The following is an 18,971-nucleotide window of genomic DNA, read 5'->3' on the forward strand; positions in this document are numbered from 1 at the left end:
CTGGACGGAGGAGTAGCCTGAGCTGTGGAAGTCGGTTGTGATGAATGAGGAGAGGGGGGCTCGCCCGGTCGGCTCCTGGCACTCCCCTCCCCTTCATACTCCTCTTCCTCTTTGTTCCCCTCACAGAAACTGTCATCGTCGCTGGAGAGGGCTCGGCAGTGCAGTTTGGAGTCCTCGGGCTCCGTTGCTAGCTCCAGTGTAATGGCCAGAACAGAGGCTACACAGAAGAAGATACTGTTAGCTTGGCAGCATATCATAGTGGGTGTAGTGACCTCATGTGAACAAATATCCAACCGATGTCAATTATTAGGACCTCACGATATCATGACTCTATATTTAAGATTCTATAGTGCATTGCGATTTGAGGTTGCCAACATATTGCTCACTATGCCTGCTGCAGATAAGAGAACATGAGAAAACGTTTTGATCAGTCACAGAAATCAAATTTTAAAAAAGAGCTGAAAATATATTGATCACTATTTCGTTTATTTTTTAAAGGTGGAAAACAAGCTACGGGAGTTTTGGCGCCAGTACAGCGGACTAGTGCTAGCTAGTCAATTATTACAGTACAGCGGACTAGTGCTAGCTAGTCAATTATTACAGTACAGCGGACTAGTGCTAGCTAGTCAATTATTACAGTACAGCGGACTAGTGCTAGCTAGTCAATTAATTACAGTACAGCGGACTAGTGCTTAGCTAGTCAATTATTACAGTACAGCGGACTAGTGCTAGCTAGTCAATTATTACAGTACAGCGGACTAGTGCTAGCTAGTCAATTATTATTATTTATTTACAAATCCATACTTCGGAGTCAAATATCGATATAATAATCATCCTGAAATATTGATATACACAACTATCGATTTCCTCCCCGTCACTATCAATTATGGATGCCTGAAAAGGAAAACGTCAAACTCTTTGTATTTGTTTCATTAGTCCATTGCTGATGTAGTCAAAAACCATTGTGCAATAGATTTCTCAAGGTATTCAACTTTCAAAATACATGTACGATGCGTTTTGCATGCGTCTGCCTCTGAGCAGTCTGGTCTGTACCCCACATAAGGAGAATAATGTCTGTCTTCCAGTACATAGTGATGTCACTACATCTAGTTCACCAGTTAGAATGGCCAGCATGACACTCATCTTCCATTAACCCCCATCTCTAGATAGGGCTGGGGTGTATTCATTAGTGCATGCTTTGCTATGGAAAACAAAAAACAGGCGTTTCTTATTGGACACATTCAGGTAGGTCCCTCCCTGTTTGGTTTCTAGTGAATACACCCCTGGTAAAGAGCTGATCATAAATGATCAGAACTCATATAGTTGATACCCTCCACTCACTCTCTCCCTCCTTGGCCTCCTTCTCTCCTTCACTCTCCTGGTCCCCCTCGTATCCAGAGCAGGAGGTGTCCAGGCTCCAGTCCAGCATGTCCCCCACCAGGGTCTCTTCCTGAGTGGACAGCTCAGCCGTGGGTGTGGCCACAAAGCTGCCTCGGTGCACAGGCAAGGACTCCTCCCGTCTCCTAGGGGAGAGAAACAGCATATTTATCCAAGTAAGCTTGGAGTCACAAGATATGGTGTGTGGTCCTTTCACTAGGACTTGGGAAACCATGCAGTTTATTAGGCTACAGATGGAAGTTATGATGAATGTCACAGGGTGGTGAAAGTGCACAGTGATGAGCTTGATGCTCCTTCCCAAGAAATAGAGGGTCTTATTGTGTTGACATGATGATCGATGCTTGACAAAAATAAAAATTCCCAATCTCATGTCCTGCAGGTAGGAATAGTTTGTTTTACACAGCTTTTTGACAAAACTAAAAATCAGTAAAGTGGAAAATGCCATGGAAATGCACTGAACTTTAGATTTTTATTCAGTACATGAAAGATTTAGCCAGGAGGTACATTGTGTGCACTACATAATCAGGCAGGCCGTTCGGCAGAAACACCACTGGTATAAAAACTTGCAGATTGTCTTAGTGCAGATTTTTATTATTAAAATATGTAACCTATTTGATGAAACCTAGCTAACCTGAGTCTTCTTAGTTTATTCATCAATGTTTTTAAATGTTAATAAAGTCAAAGGATGACAAAGTTTAATATTCATTTCCATTGTGGTCATCTAGTGGGCAGATGGCAATTACTCAGTACAGCATAAACAAACAAACAAAAAGCACTTTTTTGGACGAGACCAGCGCTGGACAACCACCATAAAAGGCTACGTGAGAGTGACTTGCCCAATCCCAAATTAACCCCTAGCGTTGACAATCTGCCTAGACACTTGGCAAGGATTGGACAGAGAAATTCTCCCTGGCCTATAAAAGAGAGCACGGTGGAGCTAATCATTATATTGCTCTCACATTTGAGTGGCTTAACGTAGGAACCCACCTCTTGCTGTTGCTGGAGGGGGAGGAGAGGAAGGTGTGGATGTCAGCTGGCTGGCCCGTGGGGCTGGGCAGCACCATGTAGGGTTCCACCTCCGGGACCTCCAGGACCTGACACAGCTCCTTGAAATCAATCACCTGGGAGAGAACACGGTACACAAACACACTGGTTAGGTTAGTGTTAACTAGACACGGACTGGAAGACAAAGCTCTTCAACTGAGAGGTACTAAGTTTGTCCAATAAGGACATCTTGTTTTTCTTTGCCTAGTGATGGGGGGGGGACAACATTATATTGATATTATGACTCCAAATATTGATTTGTAAAAAAGAACACTAGGTAACGTTAGCTAGCACTAGTCGGCTGTACCTGTAAAAAAAAAAACAATTTTTCATCCTATAGCTATTTATTTATTTATCCCAATCAAAACTCGTTCTCATGCGCCCTGTAGCAGACAAAGAGTGACCAATGTTTGGAACACCGAATCACAATACATATATCAGCACCTAAGTATTGTGATAATGTCATATTGCGAGGTCCCTGGCAATTCCCATCCCTAGTTTTGTTACACCACCAGTACAGCCAAAAGGTGCACACCACCAGTACAGCCAAAAGGAGAATATCCAGGCCAGCAGCCCAGCACTGTGCACTTCGCCTTGACATACTAGTTTGAAAAAGGCAACGGTCCATGTCAGGAGATGACAAGCTCACCTTTTCTTTGCTGATGTGTTGGTAGGCCTCATCCTCAAACCTCTGCTTGACACCTGTCAGAGACATTTGCCTGTAGTCTTTGGGTACATCCTTACTGAAGCTGTCAGAGAGAAGAGAGAGAGAGAAGAAAGAGAAGAGCATGATTAATCATCCAGTCTGTGTTCTCCAACTGTGTTACATCCAATGGGAAATCATATCAGTCTATGATAGTACTTCATTTGAAAATTGGACGTTGTCAATAAAGTGCAGTGCCTCCCACTAGTCTGACTCACACAAGTATGGTGCAGGGTGAGTCATCCCCCACACACACAGTCCTTAGCAAACACACCCCCTCCCTCCCTGCCACACACACCCTCTCCCTCCCTGCCACACACACCCTAGGTCCAGCTCCCTCCCACTCACCTTTCGATCCCAGCCAACACCCCACCCCTACGGCCCTCTGCATCAGGGTCACGGTGACCCTTCGCTAATGATGATCTACGTCGTGGTTAACAGGAGCAGATAGTCTGCGTCCCAAATGGCACCCCACTCCCTACACATTGCACTACCTTGGAAAACATGTGCACTAGGGAATAGGAGACCATTTAGGACATAGCCACAAACAAACAACCTGATCTTGTAATCAATACCATTGTCCAATTTGTCTGTCTGCAGCGCTGGTTAGCAACAGTCTAAGAAATCACCACACTACTTTGTTCATTTGTCTTTATAAGTATGTGACTTCATGTGATTTTCTACAGTGTGCTCAAAGAACTGCAGGAGGGAAAACGTAGAACAGCAGGAGCTGGCCTCTGTACGTGTGCGGTGAAAGACAAACAGCGGTCGGTGCATTTTACTGGCTTTATAATGAGACAGCAACGGACAGCCCTCCTGCCTGGGACATGAAGGAGAGGGAGGGGGTGAGGGAGATTGTGAGTGGGCGGAGTCTTAACCACCCATGTGGTAAAAACCACCTACCACACACAGACAGAAAACCCAGCCTGATCAAAAGGGTTAAGAGGACCAAAACACAACCTTTCATCTCTTCAACTAAAATCACTACAGAGATTGGCATTCCTCACCTGCTGGAAATCACACTCATATTGAAAAGAAGCATGGCATTCATCAGACCTGCTACCTTTCTGACCTGCAGGGGGTTCTACAGTAATGGTGCCCAGAGAACACTTCAGGATTGTAATAATACTGGAGCAGTCCTTTAAATAGCACTTCACATTGACTACTGTGTGTGGATGATGAACCGAGGAATGGAAAAAAAAACATCTCAGTAAGTTACATAAAGATGTCTTCTCACAAACACATTCTCAATAACACCTGCATGTACGCTAGTGTTGCCTTATTCCCCCTAACGAAGACTACAAGTATAAAAAAAATCTTAAACAAGCTAATGATTTGTTCTAATCATGCGCTGACAGCGCTAATTAGCACAACTAACCACCGTCTGTCATTCCCCCATTGCTGCTTCCCAGAATTGTTTTTCTTCCACTAGATAACACAGCCCCAAAGTAAAATTGCTATAAACATACACAATTATTTAAGGTTAGGATTGGGCACAAGGTTAGCAGTGTGGTTTTAGGTTTGGTTTATATTTTTTAAATCAGATTTTTTTTTATAGGCAGAGTTTATGACTTTGTGGTTGTGTTAACTAGTAACAGAATGAAAAAAAAGGGGAGAAATGCTAATTGCTAGAATGCTAATTGATAGCAGGATGGGCTGCTGAGGGACAATGGGGATCTCCAGGAAGAGGGGCTATCGATACTCACCACAGCTAGCCTGCATGCTAACAAGGTTGTTTACTACCACAACCAGCAGGCAAGCTAAAATAGAAACAGCTTGGTTTCAGTCAACAATGAACAGCCACAAAAGCTCTTAGACTAAGGCTGGACGATGTGTAAACTTCATAAAACAAGCCATACTGGCAATTGCAGTACTTTATTTTCTCTAGTATGTAATTGCTGACATCTTCGAACTATCAGCTTGACACAGATTTGACACCTAAGGTGAAATCTCTCTAGCCAATCAACTTTTACAGTGTATTTGTAGCAGTAGAGTGTGAGGGTTTTGTGTTTTGCTTTCACAGCTACACACCCACCCTCCTCCGCCAATATGCCTCTATCACCTTGGTAACCCTCATGAGAACAAAGTCAAGCCAGCGAGCACCCCTTGTTTGTCAAGCATTGGATTACAAGGGAGAGAAATAGAGGGAACAAATATTGGAGAAAGAACAGTACAAGAGGGGACAGACTTTCTAACCCAGACTAACATTAGCCCTTGTATCTAGTATGCATATAGAACTGTTTAATAACCGGTTATGATGATTTCTAGGACGCCCGTGGCATGTATTATAACTTACCACTTGACATAGAGTAGTAAAGTGCAGGGGACCAGGTCCTGCTTGGAGAAGCCTGTATACTCAGCCAGCTGGATGGGCCAGATGGGAGCTGCAATGCAGAGAGGAAGAGCAGGGGTCAAGGCGACACAGTAGAGCATCAAGACTGATATGACGTCCAACAAATATTAAAATAACGACTCAGAAGTTTTAATGAGAAGCTGATGAACTAGACTAGGTATTCAAAGGGTGGGTAACAGGGAACTACAGGTTGCAAGACATTTGGAAAATAATGGGATCCCCAGAAGTTCTGCTGGGAAGAAAAATGGAGTCCCTGCTGAAAAGGTTTGAATACCACTGCTCTAGGGGTGTTTGAAAACCTAGGACAACAGTGTGTGTGTGTGTGTGTGTGTCATGTATGGTTACTGAGCAACTCCCTTGGGACTGAGGATACAGCACTTAGATAAATCTCAATTTTGAAGACCACCCCCTCAGAAAGATTTTTTTGTTACACTTCAGTTCAAAGCTGATCAAGTGAATACAGAAATACATCATCGGGGTAGATTACATATCAGTTTGTAGACAGAGTTTAGAAGACAAATGGTTTGTGTCCCAAATGGCATCCTATTCCCTATATAGTGCACTACAGCGCAACGTGCCATTTGGGACGCAACCGTAGACTGCCTGTTTGCCCGCCTTACCGTAGTGGTGTAGTGCCCTTGTGAGCAGCAGGATGGCGTTGGCCAGGTGGGCTGAGGAGTATGTAGTGAGGGCTGAGTAGAGCAAGGTGAGCTCACACAAGTAGCTGAACAGGTGGACACTGAGCCGCTCTAGGGGTAACAGAGACAGCAGCACCTGGCCATAATCCAGCAGAGTGGGAGTCTGCTGAGACAACACCAAACGAGTTGAACTCATAGAAATAAAAATGACTAGACAGGACTAAAGAGAGTTGATCATTTTGAACCCCCCCCCCAACAAAAAATAATAATATATATATTTTCACTTCAACAGATGCCTTTAACCCAAGCTGATGAAACAAATACAGATGCCATCATCAGGGCAGACTAAACATGTTGACATAAGATGGGTATAGACTGTACTCCGCTCACCCTGATCTTGCCCTCCAGCACAGAGATGACCTCCCCCATCATGCGGACCAGGTCCTCATACTTGTAGGTGTTGTCTGTGAGCCACACCGCCTCCCGGATGGTCAGGATATCCTTACTGATGTACCTAGAGAAGGAGACGTGGGTCATATTCATTAGGCAGAAAACAGACTGAAACAGGGAGGGACGACCTGAACTAGTCCAGTAAATATAACGCTCGTTTCCGTACAGTCTCATAATTCTGAGCATTGAAAAATATGTTTTGTGGCACTTGAGCACCCACCTTTAGCTAAAGCTGATCCAGTGAATACAGAAGTACTGTACATCGGGGCAGACTACATAGAGGATAAATACTGACTAGTTTGTATCATGCTTAGAGTTACAAAAATCCAGCTACTTTCCCAAAATCAGGAAGGAATAAGCAGGATGCAACATTCCCAACCAGGATTTGTGGAAAGCCTGGGCATTTTGGGAAAATTACAGGAACGTTCCAACCCAAATGATGCTACATCCACCTCCAACGTTTTTCTGTCTCGTACCGCGTGCAGACGACCATGCAGGCGATGCCCAGCAGCTGCAGGCGGGCCTTGGGCACGGAGCGCAGGGCCAGGTAGCGGTCCACACAGCCCACTGTCACGTGGAGGGTCAGGCTGGAGAAGTCCTTCATGGTGGTTACCTCCACCAACCAGTCCACCAGGATGTATCTAGAGAGAGATGAATACTGTTATGTACCTAGAGAAGGGGGGACACACGAGAGATAAACACTAATGTACCTAGTGAGGGGAGAGGAGAGGCACAGGAGAGAGAGATTAATAATGTTATGTACCTAGAAAAATGTGGTTATGATAGTAAATAGCATATTTATTTATTTTTACCTATATTTTACTAGGCAAGTCATTAAGAGTGCTTAGAATTTTGAAAGCCCCTTCAAATTAAGAATCTTTTCCCTTAACGCGAGCCATTAACCAAAATTGATAAAACAACACAATTGGTACAAAGTCAAGTGATCTTCAGTGTGGGTACAGTCAGTTCCAGACCAAACCAGGTTACCTCATGGTGTCGTTGATGCCCTGTCGGAGCACCTCCTCCACCCTGCGTCGGGGCACGGGGGGACAGGAACGAAACAGCTGGGCCACAAGGTCGGCACAGGCCCTCTGCTCCAGACCCAGCGGGTTGTCACTGCTGCACACCTTGGCCAGGGACAGCTGGAAGCGTGCACACACACAGAGAAAGGGTCAAAGGGCACAGGTCAAAAGTCATGCCAGGCTTGCCAAGCAAGCTCAACAGGAGGGAGAATGTTTTTTTTTTTTAAACACCACCTGTGCTCAGTAACATCCTCAATGATTAATCCACTTTAAATGGTTGGGAGAATAAACAAAACCATAGATTTAGTCTGTGTGTGGATTTGGGCTGCCTGTTCTAGTCAACGGCTACATTATCATGTCTATGCCATTGGAGAGATAGACACACAACCGTACAAAAGTTTGGGGGTCACTTAGAAATGTCCTTGTTATCCAGTCAAGAGGTTAGAAATAATGATTTGTACTTCAAACTTGGCTTTCTTCTTCAAGATCCCTTTAACCCTGTACAAATCTCCCACTTTATCGCCACCAAAGCACCCCCAGACCATCACATTGCCTCAACCATGCTTGACAGATGGCATCAAGCACTCCATCTTTTCTGCATCTCACAAATATTCTTTGTGATCAAAACAACTCAAACTTAGATTAGTTTGTCCATAACACTTTTTTTTTTCCCAATCTTCCCCTGTCCAGTGTCTTTGTTCTTTTGCCCATAGTAATCATTTCCTTTTAATTGGCCAGTCTGAGATATGGCTGAGAAGGCCAGCATCCCGGAGTCGTCTCTTCACGGTTGATGTTGAGACTGGTGTTTTGCAGGTATTATTTAATGAAGCTGCCAGTTGAGGACTTGCGCAGTTGTGCACCGGTGCCTCCCACTCATTCTATTCTCATTGGGGTCCGTTTGCGCTACTCTGTGAAGGGAGTAGTACACAGAAATGTACGAGATGTTCAGGTTCTTGGTAATTTCTCAGAACAAGTATAGACGAGTTTCAGAAGAAAGTTATTTGTTTCTGGCCATTTTGAGCCTGTAATTGAACCCACACATTATGATGCTCCAGATACTCAACTAGTCTAAAGAAGGACAGTTTTATGGCTTCTTTAAAATCAGGACAACAGTTTTCAGCTGTGCAAACATAATTGCAAAAAAAGGTTGTCTAATGATCAATTAGCCTTTTAAAATGATAAACTTGGATTAACACAACGTGGCATTGGAACACACGAGTGATGGTTGCTGATAATGTGCCCCTGTACACCTATGTAGATATTCCATATAACAGTTGGCTTTTTTTAAAAGCCATTTCCAGCAATATTAGTAATTTACAACATTAACAATGTCTACACTGTATTTCTGATCGATTTGATGTGATTTTAATGGACAAACCTTCATTGCTTTTCTTTAAAAATCAAGGAATATTTAAATGACCAACTTTAGAATGGTAGTGTGTGTGTGTGTATATATATATCACACTCAGCAAAACAAACAAAAAAAGTCCCTTTTTCAGGACCTTGTCTTTCAAAGATAATTTGTAAAAATCCAAATAACTTCACAGATCTTCATTGTAAAAGGTTTAAACACCGTCTCCCATGCTTGTTCAATGAACCATAAACAATTAATGAACATGCACCTGTGGAACGGTGCTTAAGACACTAAAAGCTTACAGACGGTAGGCAAATAAGGTCACAGTTATGAAAACCGAGGACACTAAAGAGGCCTTTCTACTGACTCTGGAAAAACACCAAAAGAAGGATGCCCAGGGTCCCTGCTCATCTGTGTGATAGGCATGCTGCAAGGAAGCATGAGGACTGCAGCTGTAGCCATGGAAATAAATTGCAATGTCCATACTGTGAGAAACCTAAGACAGTGCTACAGGGAGACAGGACAAACAGCTGATTGTCCTCACAGTGGCAGACCACGTGTAACAACACCTGCACAGGATCTGTACATCACACCTGCAGGACAGGTCCAGGATGGCAACAACTGCCCGAGTTACACCAGGATGCACAATCCCTCCATCAGTGCTCTGACTGTCCGCAATAGGCTGAGAGAGGCTGGACTGAGGGCTTGTAGGCCTGTTGCAAGGCAGATCCTCACCAGACATCACCGGCAACAACGTCACCTATGGGCATAAACCCACCGTCACAAGACCAGACAGTTTTGTCTCACCAAGGGTGATGGTCGGATTCGCGTTTATCGTCTGAGGAATGAGCGTTACACCGAGGCCTGTACTCTGGAGCGGGATCGATTTGGAGGTGGAGGGTCCGTCATGATCTGGGGGTGGAGTCATAGCATCATCAGACTGAGCTTGTCGTCAATGCAGGCAATCTCAACGCTGTACGTTACAGGGAAGACATCCTCCTCCCTCATGTGGCACCCTGCCTGTAGGCTCATCCTAAAATGACCCTCCAGCATGACAATGCCACCATCCAAACTGCTCATTCTGTGCGTGATTTCCTGCAAGACAGGAATGTCAGTGTTCTGCCATGCCAGCAAAGAGCCCGGATCTCAATCCAACTGAGCACGCCTGGGACCTGTTGGATCAGAGGGTAAGGGCTAGGGCCATTCCACCCCAGAAATGTTTGGGAACTTGCAGGTGCCTTGGTGGAAGAGCGGGTTAACATCTCACAGCAAAAACTGGCAAATCTGGTGCAGTCCGTGAGTAGGAGATGCATTGCAGTACTTAATACAGCTAGTGGCCACACCAAATACTGACCGTTACATTTTATTTTGACCCCCCCCCCCTTTGTTCAGGGACACATTCAATTTCTGTTAGTCACATGTCTGTGGAACTTGTTCAGTTTGTGTCTCAGTTGTTGAATCTCGTTATGTTCATACAAATATTTACACATGTTAAGTTTGCAGAAAATAAACGCAGTTGACAGTGAGAGGACGTTCCTTTTTTTGCTGATTATACACACCCATTCAAAAGTTCGGGGTCACGTAGACATTTCATATTTTTTTTGTCCATTCAAATATCAATTACAGTGTAGACATTGTTGATGTTGTAAATTACTATTGTAGCTGGAAACAGCTGATTTTATATATAAACAATCAGAATTGGCCTGCCTCTGTAAACGAAGCCAAATAGACACACACCTGTGCTTCCCAGCATCCTTTGGCTGCGTAGTCCCTGAGCGTGCGTATGAACTGGAGGTACCTGCCTGGGTCCGCCATCTGAGAAGACAGCACAGGACCACAGTAAGTTATGAGGTAGTTTGTTGACTAACAACACAACAGGGGTTTTATATCACATTTTACACCCTTTAACTACACAACATACATTGTAACATAAACAAAGCCTTTTGAGATGTGGAGAACCAGAGAGAAGGGAAACTCACTGCGGTTTTACGGTTATGTTCCCAAAGCAGGTAAGCGCTCTGTAGACAGCCCGACTGAGACGACTCTTCAAGTAGTGTCAGGGCCTCGGCGCGCTTGTCGTCCTCCTGAAACACACAGATTAAACCAGGTTTCAATAGTCAGTGTTTCAAACAGCACATTTAAATACTCCTCTCTATCCAGCACAACAAGGCCTACTGAATATGTAACAGGGTTCTGAGTATGCAGAACCTTGTTACATATCTGTTTCACAATTCCTGACATTTAATCCTAGTAAAAATTCCCTGTCTTATGTCAGTTTGGACCACCACTTAATTTTAAGAATGTGAAATGTCAGAATAATAGTAGAGAGAATGATTCATTTCAACTTTTAATTTCTTTCATCCCATTCCCAATGGGTCAGAAGTTTACATACACTCAATTAGTATTTGGTAACATTGCCTTTAAATTGTTCACCTTGGGTCAAACGTTTCTGGTAGCCTTCCACAAGCTTCCCACAATAAGTTGGGTGAATTTCAGCCCCTTCCTGACAGAGCTGGTGTAACCGAGTCAGGTTTTTAGGCCTCCTTGCTCGCACACACTTTTCATTTCTGCCCACAAATTTTCTATAGGATTGAAGTCAGGGCTTTGTGATGGCCACTCCAATACCTTGACTTTGTTGTCCTTAAGCCATTTTGCCACAACTTTGGAAGTATGCTTGGGGTCATTGTTCATTTGGAAGACCCATTTGCGACCAAGCTTTAACTTCCTGACTGATGTCTTGAGATGTTGCTTCAATATATCCATGTAAATTTTCCTGCCTCATGATGCCATCTATTTTGTAAAGTGCACCAGTCCTTCCTGCAGCAAAGCACCCCTTCAACATGCTGCCACCCCCGTGCTTCACGGTTGGGATGGTGTTCTTCAACTTGCAGGCCTCCCTTTTCCCTCCAAACATAACAACGGTCATTATGGCCAAACAGTTCTATTTTTGTTTCATCAGACCAGAGGACATTTTTTGTCCCCTTGTGCAGTTGCAAACCACAGTCGGGCTTTTTTTAATGGCGGTTTTGGAGCAGTGGCTTCTTCCTTGCTGAGCTGCCTTTCAGGTTGTGTCGATAGAAGACTCGTTTTACTGTGGATATAGATATTTTGTACCTGTTTCCTCCAGCATATCCACAAGGTCCTTTGCTGTCGTTCTGGGATTGATTTGCACTTTTCGCACCAAAGTACGTTCATCTCTAGGAGAAAGAACGCGTCTCCTTCCTGAGTGGTATGACGGCTGTGTGGTCCCACGGTGTTTTACTTGCGTACTATTGTTTGTACAGATGAACGTTGTACCTTCAGGCGTTTGGAAATTGCTCCCAATGATGAACCAGACTTGTGGAAGACTACAAAAACAATTCTGAGGTCTTCACTGATTTCTTTTGATTTTCCCATGATGTCAAGCAAAGAGGCACTGAGTTTGAAGGTAGGCCTTGAAATACATCCACAGGTACACCTCCAATTGACTCAAATGATCAATTAGCCTATCAGAAGCTTCTAAAGCTATGACTTCATTTTCTGGAACTTTCCAAGCTGTTTAAAAGCACAGTCAACTTAAATGTAAGTAAACCTCTGAACCACTAGAATTGTGATACAGTGAATTATAAGTGAAATAATCTGTCTGTAAACAATTGCTGGAAAAATTACTTGTGTTATGCAAAAAGTAGATGTCCTAACCGCCTCGCAAAAACTATAGTTTGTGAACAAAAAATGTGTGGACTGGTTGAAAAACGAGTTTTAATGACTCCAGACTAAGTGTACGTAAACTTCCGACCTCAACTGTACACACACACACACATAACAACCCCTGAATGAATGTCAGAGGATCATCAAGGATTGTTGGTATGTAAAATTATTACTGAAACAAAGCTGCTTTAAAAGATCCGTGTGGGTTCATGGGAGAGCAGAAACAATGAGGTGCGTAGCGAGCAATCAATAAGTGAAGAAGAGGGAGAAAACATGTATCCTAACTGGGCTGATGACTAGCAGGGCTGCCTAAAAAGTGACAGTGTCTTCACAGCCTCATCAGAAACTAACGAACTGTGTTTTGGTTTGGTTACCATAGAAATGGATGACAGTTGTCAGTACAAAAATCACCACACTAACGCCTCTGCCTTTCTGGAAGACTTGCAATGGTGTGTGTACACTTACATCAAAAAGCTGGAGGACTCTGGCCAGACAGTGCAGCAACGTACCCCTCCTCTCCTACAAAAAATAAAAAACAGCAAAATGTGAAAATGTAGCCTAATGAAAGCATTGTTAGAGCACAACCTTAGTCTACAAAACTATTTTTATAGAAACATTGGCTTTTACATTACAAGTCCATTCATTCCATTGAGCAAAGACATGCTCGTCTATTTATAAAAATCAACAAAACAGAGGCGATACATGCAGGGCACCACAAGAAAGGACAGGGAAAAAAACAGGCTGTAAGGGGTGGAACTTTATGGCGTTGCACAAAGCAGCATAAGTCTCTCCCCATTTGTCTTCATTACCAAGGTCCTGTTGGCCTTCGGGAAAGACTTTATTGGTAGCAACATGTTTCCGAATCCACCTCTCCTTTCTTCCCATGCAGTGTGATGCCTACATTTTAGTAATTTAGTAGACACTCTTACCCAGAGTGACTTACAGAAGGAATTAGGGCTAAGTGCCTTCCTCAAGGGCGCATTCACCTAGTCGGCTCGGGGATTTGAACCAGCGACCTTTCGGTTACTGGCACAACCCTCTTAAAACCCTAGGCTACCTGCCGCCTTTACACATCTTAATCAGTGTTGATAATGGATGGAAAGACGATGGACAGCTCTGAGTGAATAAACTAGGAAGGCACAACCATAGAAACAGATTCAACATTACTCATTATATTTCTATGGGTAAAACAGCCCTCTAATTTGTATCCAGGATATTATACTAAATGAGTGTTTTTCCAATAGGAACCATGGGAGAGGACAGTGATGGTTGCTGAGGTTGGCTGTGTCTATGGCTGCCCATCTCCACAGCCAAGCTCAACCACGCCTAGCCTGGTAAACACTTACCACATTGGTTTCACACTCCGCCTTGAGCCTGTCAAACACCACAGCCTTGCAGCAGCTCCCAGTGGGGGACCAGGGCGGGCGGATGAAAACCCAGATGAAGGGGTCAGCGGTAGGGGAACGCAGGCTCTCCGCCAGGCTGAAGAACTGGGACGCCTTCCGGCCGCACACGTCGGCACGCCCTTCATCACTCAGCAACGCTGGGACAGAGAAAAGGGTGATTATTATACAGGAATTAATTAAGTGATTTGGTCAATGTCAATCACTGAGCAACCTCACAACCAATTCAATGAGAAACAATGGATGACAAATGCAGTGAGACTTACGTCCTTCATTGTACAAATATGCAATCCCTAGTTTCACAGCTGCCTCGAAGTTCCCCTTCTCTGCGGCCCTGAAAGAGGAGACAGAAACATATTAGGGTATGTATGCACACTTTCAGTCTCCCTCATGTGAAACTGACATTGGAAGATGTACAGAGTCGAGGTCAGGGTTTGGGTGTGGGAGGAGTCCATCCTACCTCTCAAAGAGCCAGACTGTGTTGGGGGATGGCCAGGTATCCCTGAAACTGACCCGGGCCCAAACACTAGAGTGGTTATCAATGATGTCACGGAGCTGAGAGTGTACCTGGGAGAACCAAATGCCTCAGTTAGCCTCCAACATGGCAATCCTCCATGCATGTTCAAAAAAATTATTCTTCCTTTCAATAACTGAGTAAACATAACATTCCTTATACATGCTAAAGGAGGAGTATACAGGTGGTGACAAGATGTTCAGAAGAGACTCCCTCAAATTATGTTTACTCCAGAGGCTGTTCAATTGTTAGAGAGTGTGTGTGTGTTTTTTAGGTGTGTGTGTTCACGTCTTTAACTTGCAGGGACAAGAAGTACCCACAATAATAGTAAACAAACCAAAATTTTGTTCAGTTTAATGTTTAAATTGGATTTTGAATGGGACAGAATTGTAAATCTCCACAAGATTAGTTAAACAAGACCGTGTGTGTGTGTTTGTGAGACTCACAGCTCTGACAGCCAGCAGGTCCTCAGCAGAGAGGCACTGGAGAACACACAGAAGCACCTCTTCGGGAAGAGACAGCAGTGTTAGGGCTGGAACACGCTTACGGACCCGCTTCCGTGCTGGAACCGTGAAGCATTTGGAACAACGACAGTGTAGCACTAAAGATGAGAGGGAGAAGTATACTTTTTTTTTTAAATCACTCTTGCCATTTTAGATACAGATACCCATCAAACGCAAAAAACCTCCCTCTATCCAACTCAACTGACCCTCCAAATAAACTAACTCCTACTCACACAGTGCCCCCATACATTTAGTCTCCAACTGTGGGATACCGTTGATTACTGACATTGTTTCATACACTGTTTATTCAATAGTATTTGTTTACAGTTCTCATCTATATGCTGCACAAGAGACAGTAATTCCCACCTGAAAGTCAGTTTACGTTTGCTACAGCTTGCTGACTCAAACTAAATCAAATTAGGCAAAAGTGACCCAGTTAGATATAATTTATATATTATTAATTTTATGATATATCGGTAGTTATAACCAATGGAATCTATTTTGACTAATTAGCTGGCCAAGTTCTGGCTAATGTTTGAGTTTAGCTTAACTCAGCGCCCAAATTTCCCTCCTCAAAACTAGGTACATTTAACATTTCCTGTAAAGCTTCTTAGATTTAAATAAAATAAAGTTAATTATCTATTTGCGGGGCTTTCAAAACCACACAAAATGTAATGACTTTACAACGTATTTAACTATGATATAAATGTTACGAATGCTTTAGTTTCAAATAAGGCACATTTATAACGTTAGCCACTGAACTAACGACTGGCTCTAGTACTGGCACCAAGCTGTGTACCAGTAGCTAGCTAACTAACTAGCCATCATTACATCAGTAAACCATAACAGATAGCTAGCTAGCAGGCTAGTTAGCTGCTAACGTTATGAAGTAGCTATAAAACTTTCATGCTATCCACTCTTACACAATGCAAGTTCTCTAATCTAACGTTTACATGTTAGATGGCACATTCACACCGTAGCTAATTGAGTCGGAGATACTTACCGCTTACTTTCATTTCGTGGAGAGATCACCTTAAATACGGCAAGCTCCCTAGCGTTAAAGATGTGCAACCACAAAGCTGACAGTGAACAAAATACGAGTAAATATAACTTGTGTTATAAACTATGGTAATTCCAATGAATTATAAATTTGTCTAATTCAAAAAGACAGCTTGAGAGCGCTGTCTAGCTTGATGGGATGTTGTGAAATTAATAGCATGAATTCAAATCCATCCATGCATCCCTCTCAACTTTTGAGATCCTCCCAAAATTGGCTAAGCACCGCCCGCGCGCAGAGTTTAAACATCAACTTCGATTTCATTGGCGAAAAACTAGTACGCCCAGCTATTATCTAACGAGCTTCCGATTCGTCTAGAAGAAGAGCGGCAACTTCGATTGGTTTGTCGTTACAAATAATTAAATAAAGACCACTGATTGGATAATATGAAACCATTTTCGAAGTACGCGCTTCCAAATTGATGCATTTTATTGGTAAAAGGGGTAACCAAACACGATGACGTCGGCCAGCGCCCGGCCTCTTGGATTGAAATTTGGGATATGTAGTAGTCATAATTTACGTTTTAAACGTACCATATTTAAAGAGACATTAACAAGAAAATACAGTATCACTCGAGATAATTCATTTAATAAAAACGTATTTCTTAAAAATGTTTATGGTGTAATTGCTTTCATTACAATTTTACATAGCTATGGGAGCGGTTGCAATTTACAGAATTGTTACCTGTAGGAAAAGGGAGGGTCATGCTTTTTCATTTCTAGGAAGGGAGAGGGTTTAGTATTTATTTTATGTAATATTTGTTTGCATGGACTAGGCCTACTGATGTCCTGTTCAGTTTGAGAGGGAGAGCCTGAAGATGAAAAGGAGGACCAGAGGTAAGCGTGCTACTGCTATAATTGTTTTGAATAAAAACAAAATGTTTCATTGCCCATAATGAAGCTATTTATCAGAGTTATTGACCTCACAATAAGCCATATTTGAGTAATTTGCATAACTGGACAGCGCATGGGTGCCTTAAGTATGCTAATTCGAGAAGGCCTAATTGAAGGTCTTCATTTTAATTTGACTTTAGGCTACTAACAACAAGAGGGCTTTTTGTTGAAGCCTATTTATTTCTGTTCCTATTCCTATTGATAGACTAAATCATAGTCTACTATCCATAGATTTTGTCAGACAATTTGTTCAGTCACCATGCACTCCTTAAATGTCTCAGTGAAGGGCTTGGTGTGTTAAGGTAAAACCAGGAAGTGTTATGTGAGAGAATGTGAGGGTACTGTGGCTTTAAAAAAAAGAAAATGGGCCTACCCCTTGTTAGCGAAATATTTAAAAAATCTACAAAATTATGAATCTCATTATATAAAGAGCTCTATAACGACGCTTTCTGGGGAAAGACGTGACTCTGATGCATATGGGATATCTTTCGTTTGTCTCTATGACGTTCAGAGCCTGCGCTACAACCTTCTATAGCCGAGGAGACAAAAAATGTACTTTGCTTGGGAAGTAATGTGTGATTCTGTCACTATCAATTGACGTTCAACATTTCAACAGGATATTAAACAACATACTTACTCCAAATCAGTCAGGAGCAAGCCAGCTAGCCTAAGAAGGAAGGAAAATGTATTATTTTGGCTATATTATTATTATTTCAAGGCTATAGCCTGCCATTTAAGAAATCAATTGTGAAGCATTTGTGACACGCTGGCAGGAGCACTCAGCATTTCAACACATCAACAGAACCTATAGAACCTCTATACATTTTGCATTTAGGCTGTATAAAATTAAATGAATTACTTAGAATTAAATAATAAAGAAACCAAAAATGCCTTATTAGGCTATACAGTAATTCTACAGTGACTTTTGAATTCACTTTTAGAAACACAAGTTTGGCCAGTCTTTGGTTTGAAGATCATGCACTGAGCTATGCGTGTCCAGTTTGTTAATTTAGCCTTAGCTGATGCTCTTATAATCCCATGCCCTAATCAGTCAACACAAATATATTTTGTTACAACAATATCATGGAATAAAATAGAATAAATTAGAAAACTATAGTATCCCAAATGAAAAGAAGTTACAAGTGCATATAGGTCTACCAGTTGATATGCGGCTGTTGTGTTAAAAAATGTATGTATTTTTCTCAAATTCATTGATGATCAGACACTACAGTCGTAAGTGGTTCTGTTGAGCAACATTTTTACAGTTAGACAACTTCAGCACTGTTCCAGACTTAGACTATCCTCTTTCTAAACAATAGCCTGCACAGATATCAAAACGTGTCAGTGCTGCAGCATGCGCTCAGTCATTGTCATGCTTTGTTGTGGTATTAAAAAAGACTCTGCTTGTCTCCATCATGTAAAATGATGTAGAATTGCATGAAATGCATTTATAAAAGGATATTTTTTCTCAAACTGCAAATAAGATGATAGATTCATGTATTGCTTTTAGTATAATTGAGATCTGTTCACCCCTACCCTTAGTCTGCAAATCCACAACCTTCTGGCTACTTTGATATGTGATGCTTACAAAACGAATAACAGTTTCTAAAACTGCATATCTAAGGCTCTGGTCTGTGAGGGTAAACGGTAGGCATGTTCTCTGCTATCCACTTTATGTTCTGATTATTATTTTGGGTATAGGGGAGGGTCACTTTTTTTAAGCTTTCAGGGAGTGGAGGGTAAATATATGTTTTACTGAAGGGAGTGCAATCCATTTTCATTTCAGAGAGGCCAGATTATCCCTCATTATAAATAACATACAGTCTCTAATAGAAGTGTCAATACAGCCTACAAAGATGAGCTCGAATAATAGGCTCACAAGAGTTTGGGGAAAGGTTTCTCTTTCCAATTTGTGGCCTATCAGACCTTAGTTACTCAGATGATAGTCTAAT

At 42.5% G+C, this 18,971-nt stretch overlaps 1 protein-coding gene across 1 annotated transcript; it reads right to left on the minus strand.

The window, feature by feature from the left end:
- Positions 1 to 17: 17 nt before the first annotated feature.
- LOC116369326 (cyclin-F-like) lies at positions 18 to 16,347 on the minus strand (the record flags this gene model as incomplete). Its single annotated transcript, XM_031819438.1, has 17 exons — positions 16,073 to 16,347; positions 15,013 to 15,167; positions 14,513 to 14,619; positions 14,319 to 14,386; positions 13,996 to 14,192; positions 13,115 to 13,168; positions 10,942 to 11,046; positions 10,700 to 10,777; positions 7,574 to 7,728; positions 7,063 to 7,227; positions 6,527 to 6,650; positions 6,119 to 6,299; positions 5,442 to 5,529; positions 3,092 to 3,191; positions 2,386 to 2,519; positions 1,342 to 1,523; positions 18 to 217 (listed from the first exon to the last, which is right to left on the minus strand). Coding segments are annotated over exons 1-17 (2,106 nt in total), but the record flags the coding sequence as incomplete, so codon positions are not given.
- Positions 16,348 to 18,971: the final 2,624 nt, after the last annotated feature.

Source organism: Oncorhynchus kisutch, unplaced genomic scaffold (genome assembly GCF_002021735.2).
Source record: "Oncorhynchus kisutch isolate 150728-3 unplaced genomic scaffold, Okis_V2 scaffold2160, whole genome shotgun sequence".
In the NCBI taxonomy this organism is placed as follows: Eukaryota; Metazoa; Chordata; class Actinopteri; order Salmoniformes; family Salmonidae; genus Oncorhynchus; species Oncorhynchus kisutch.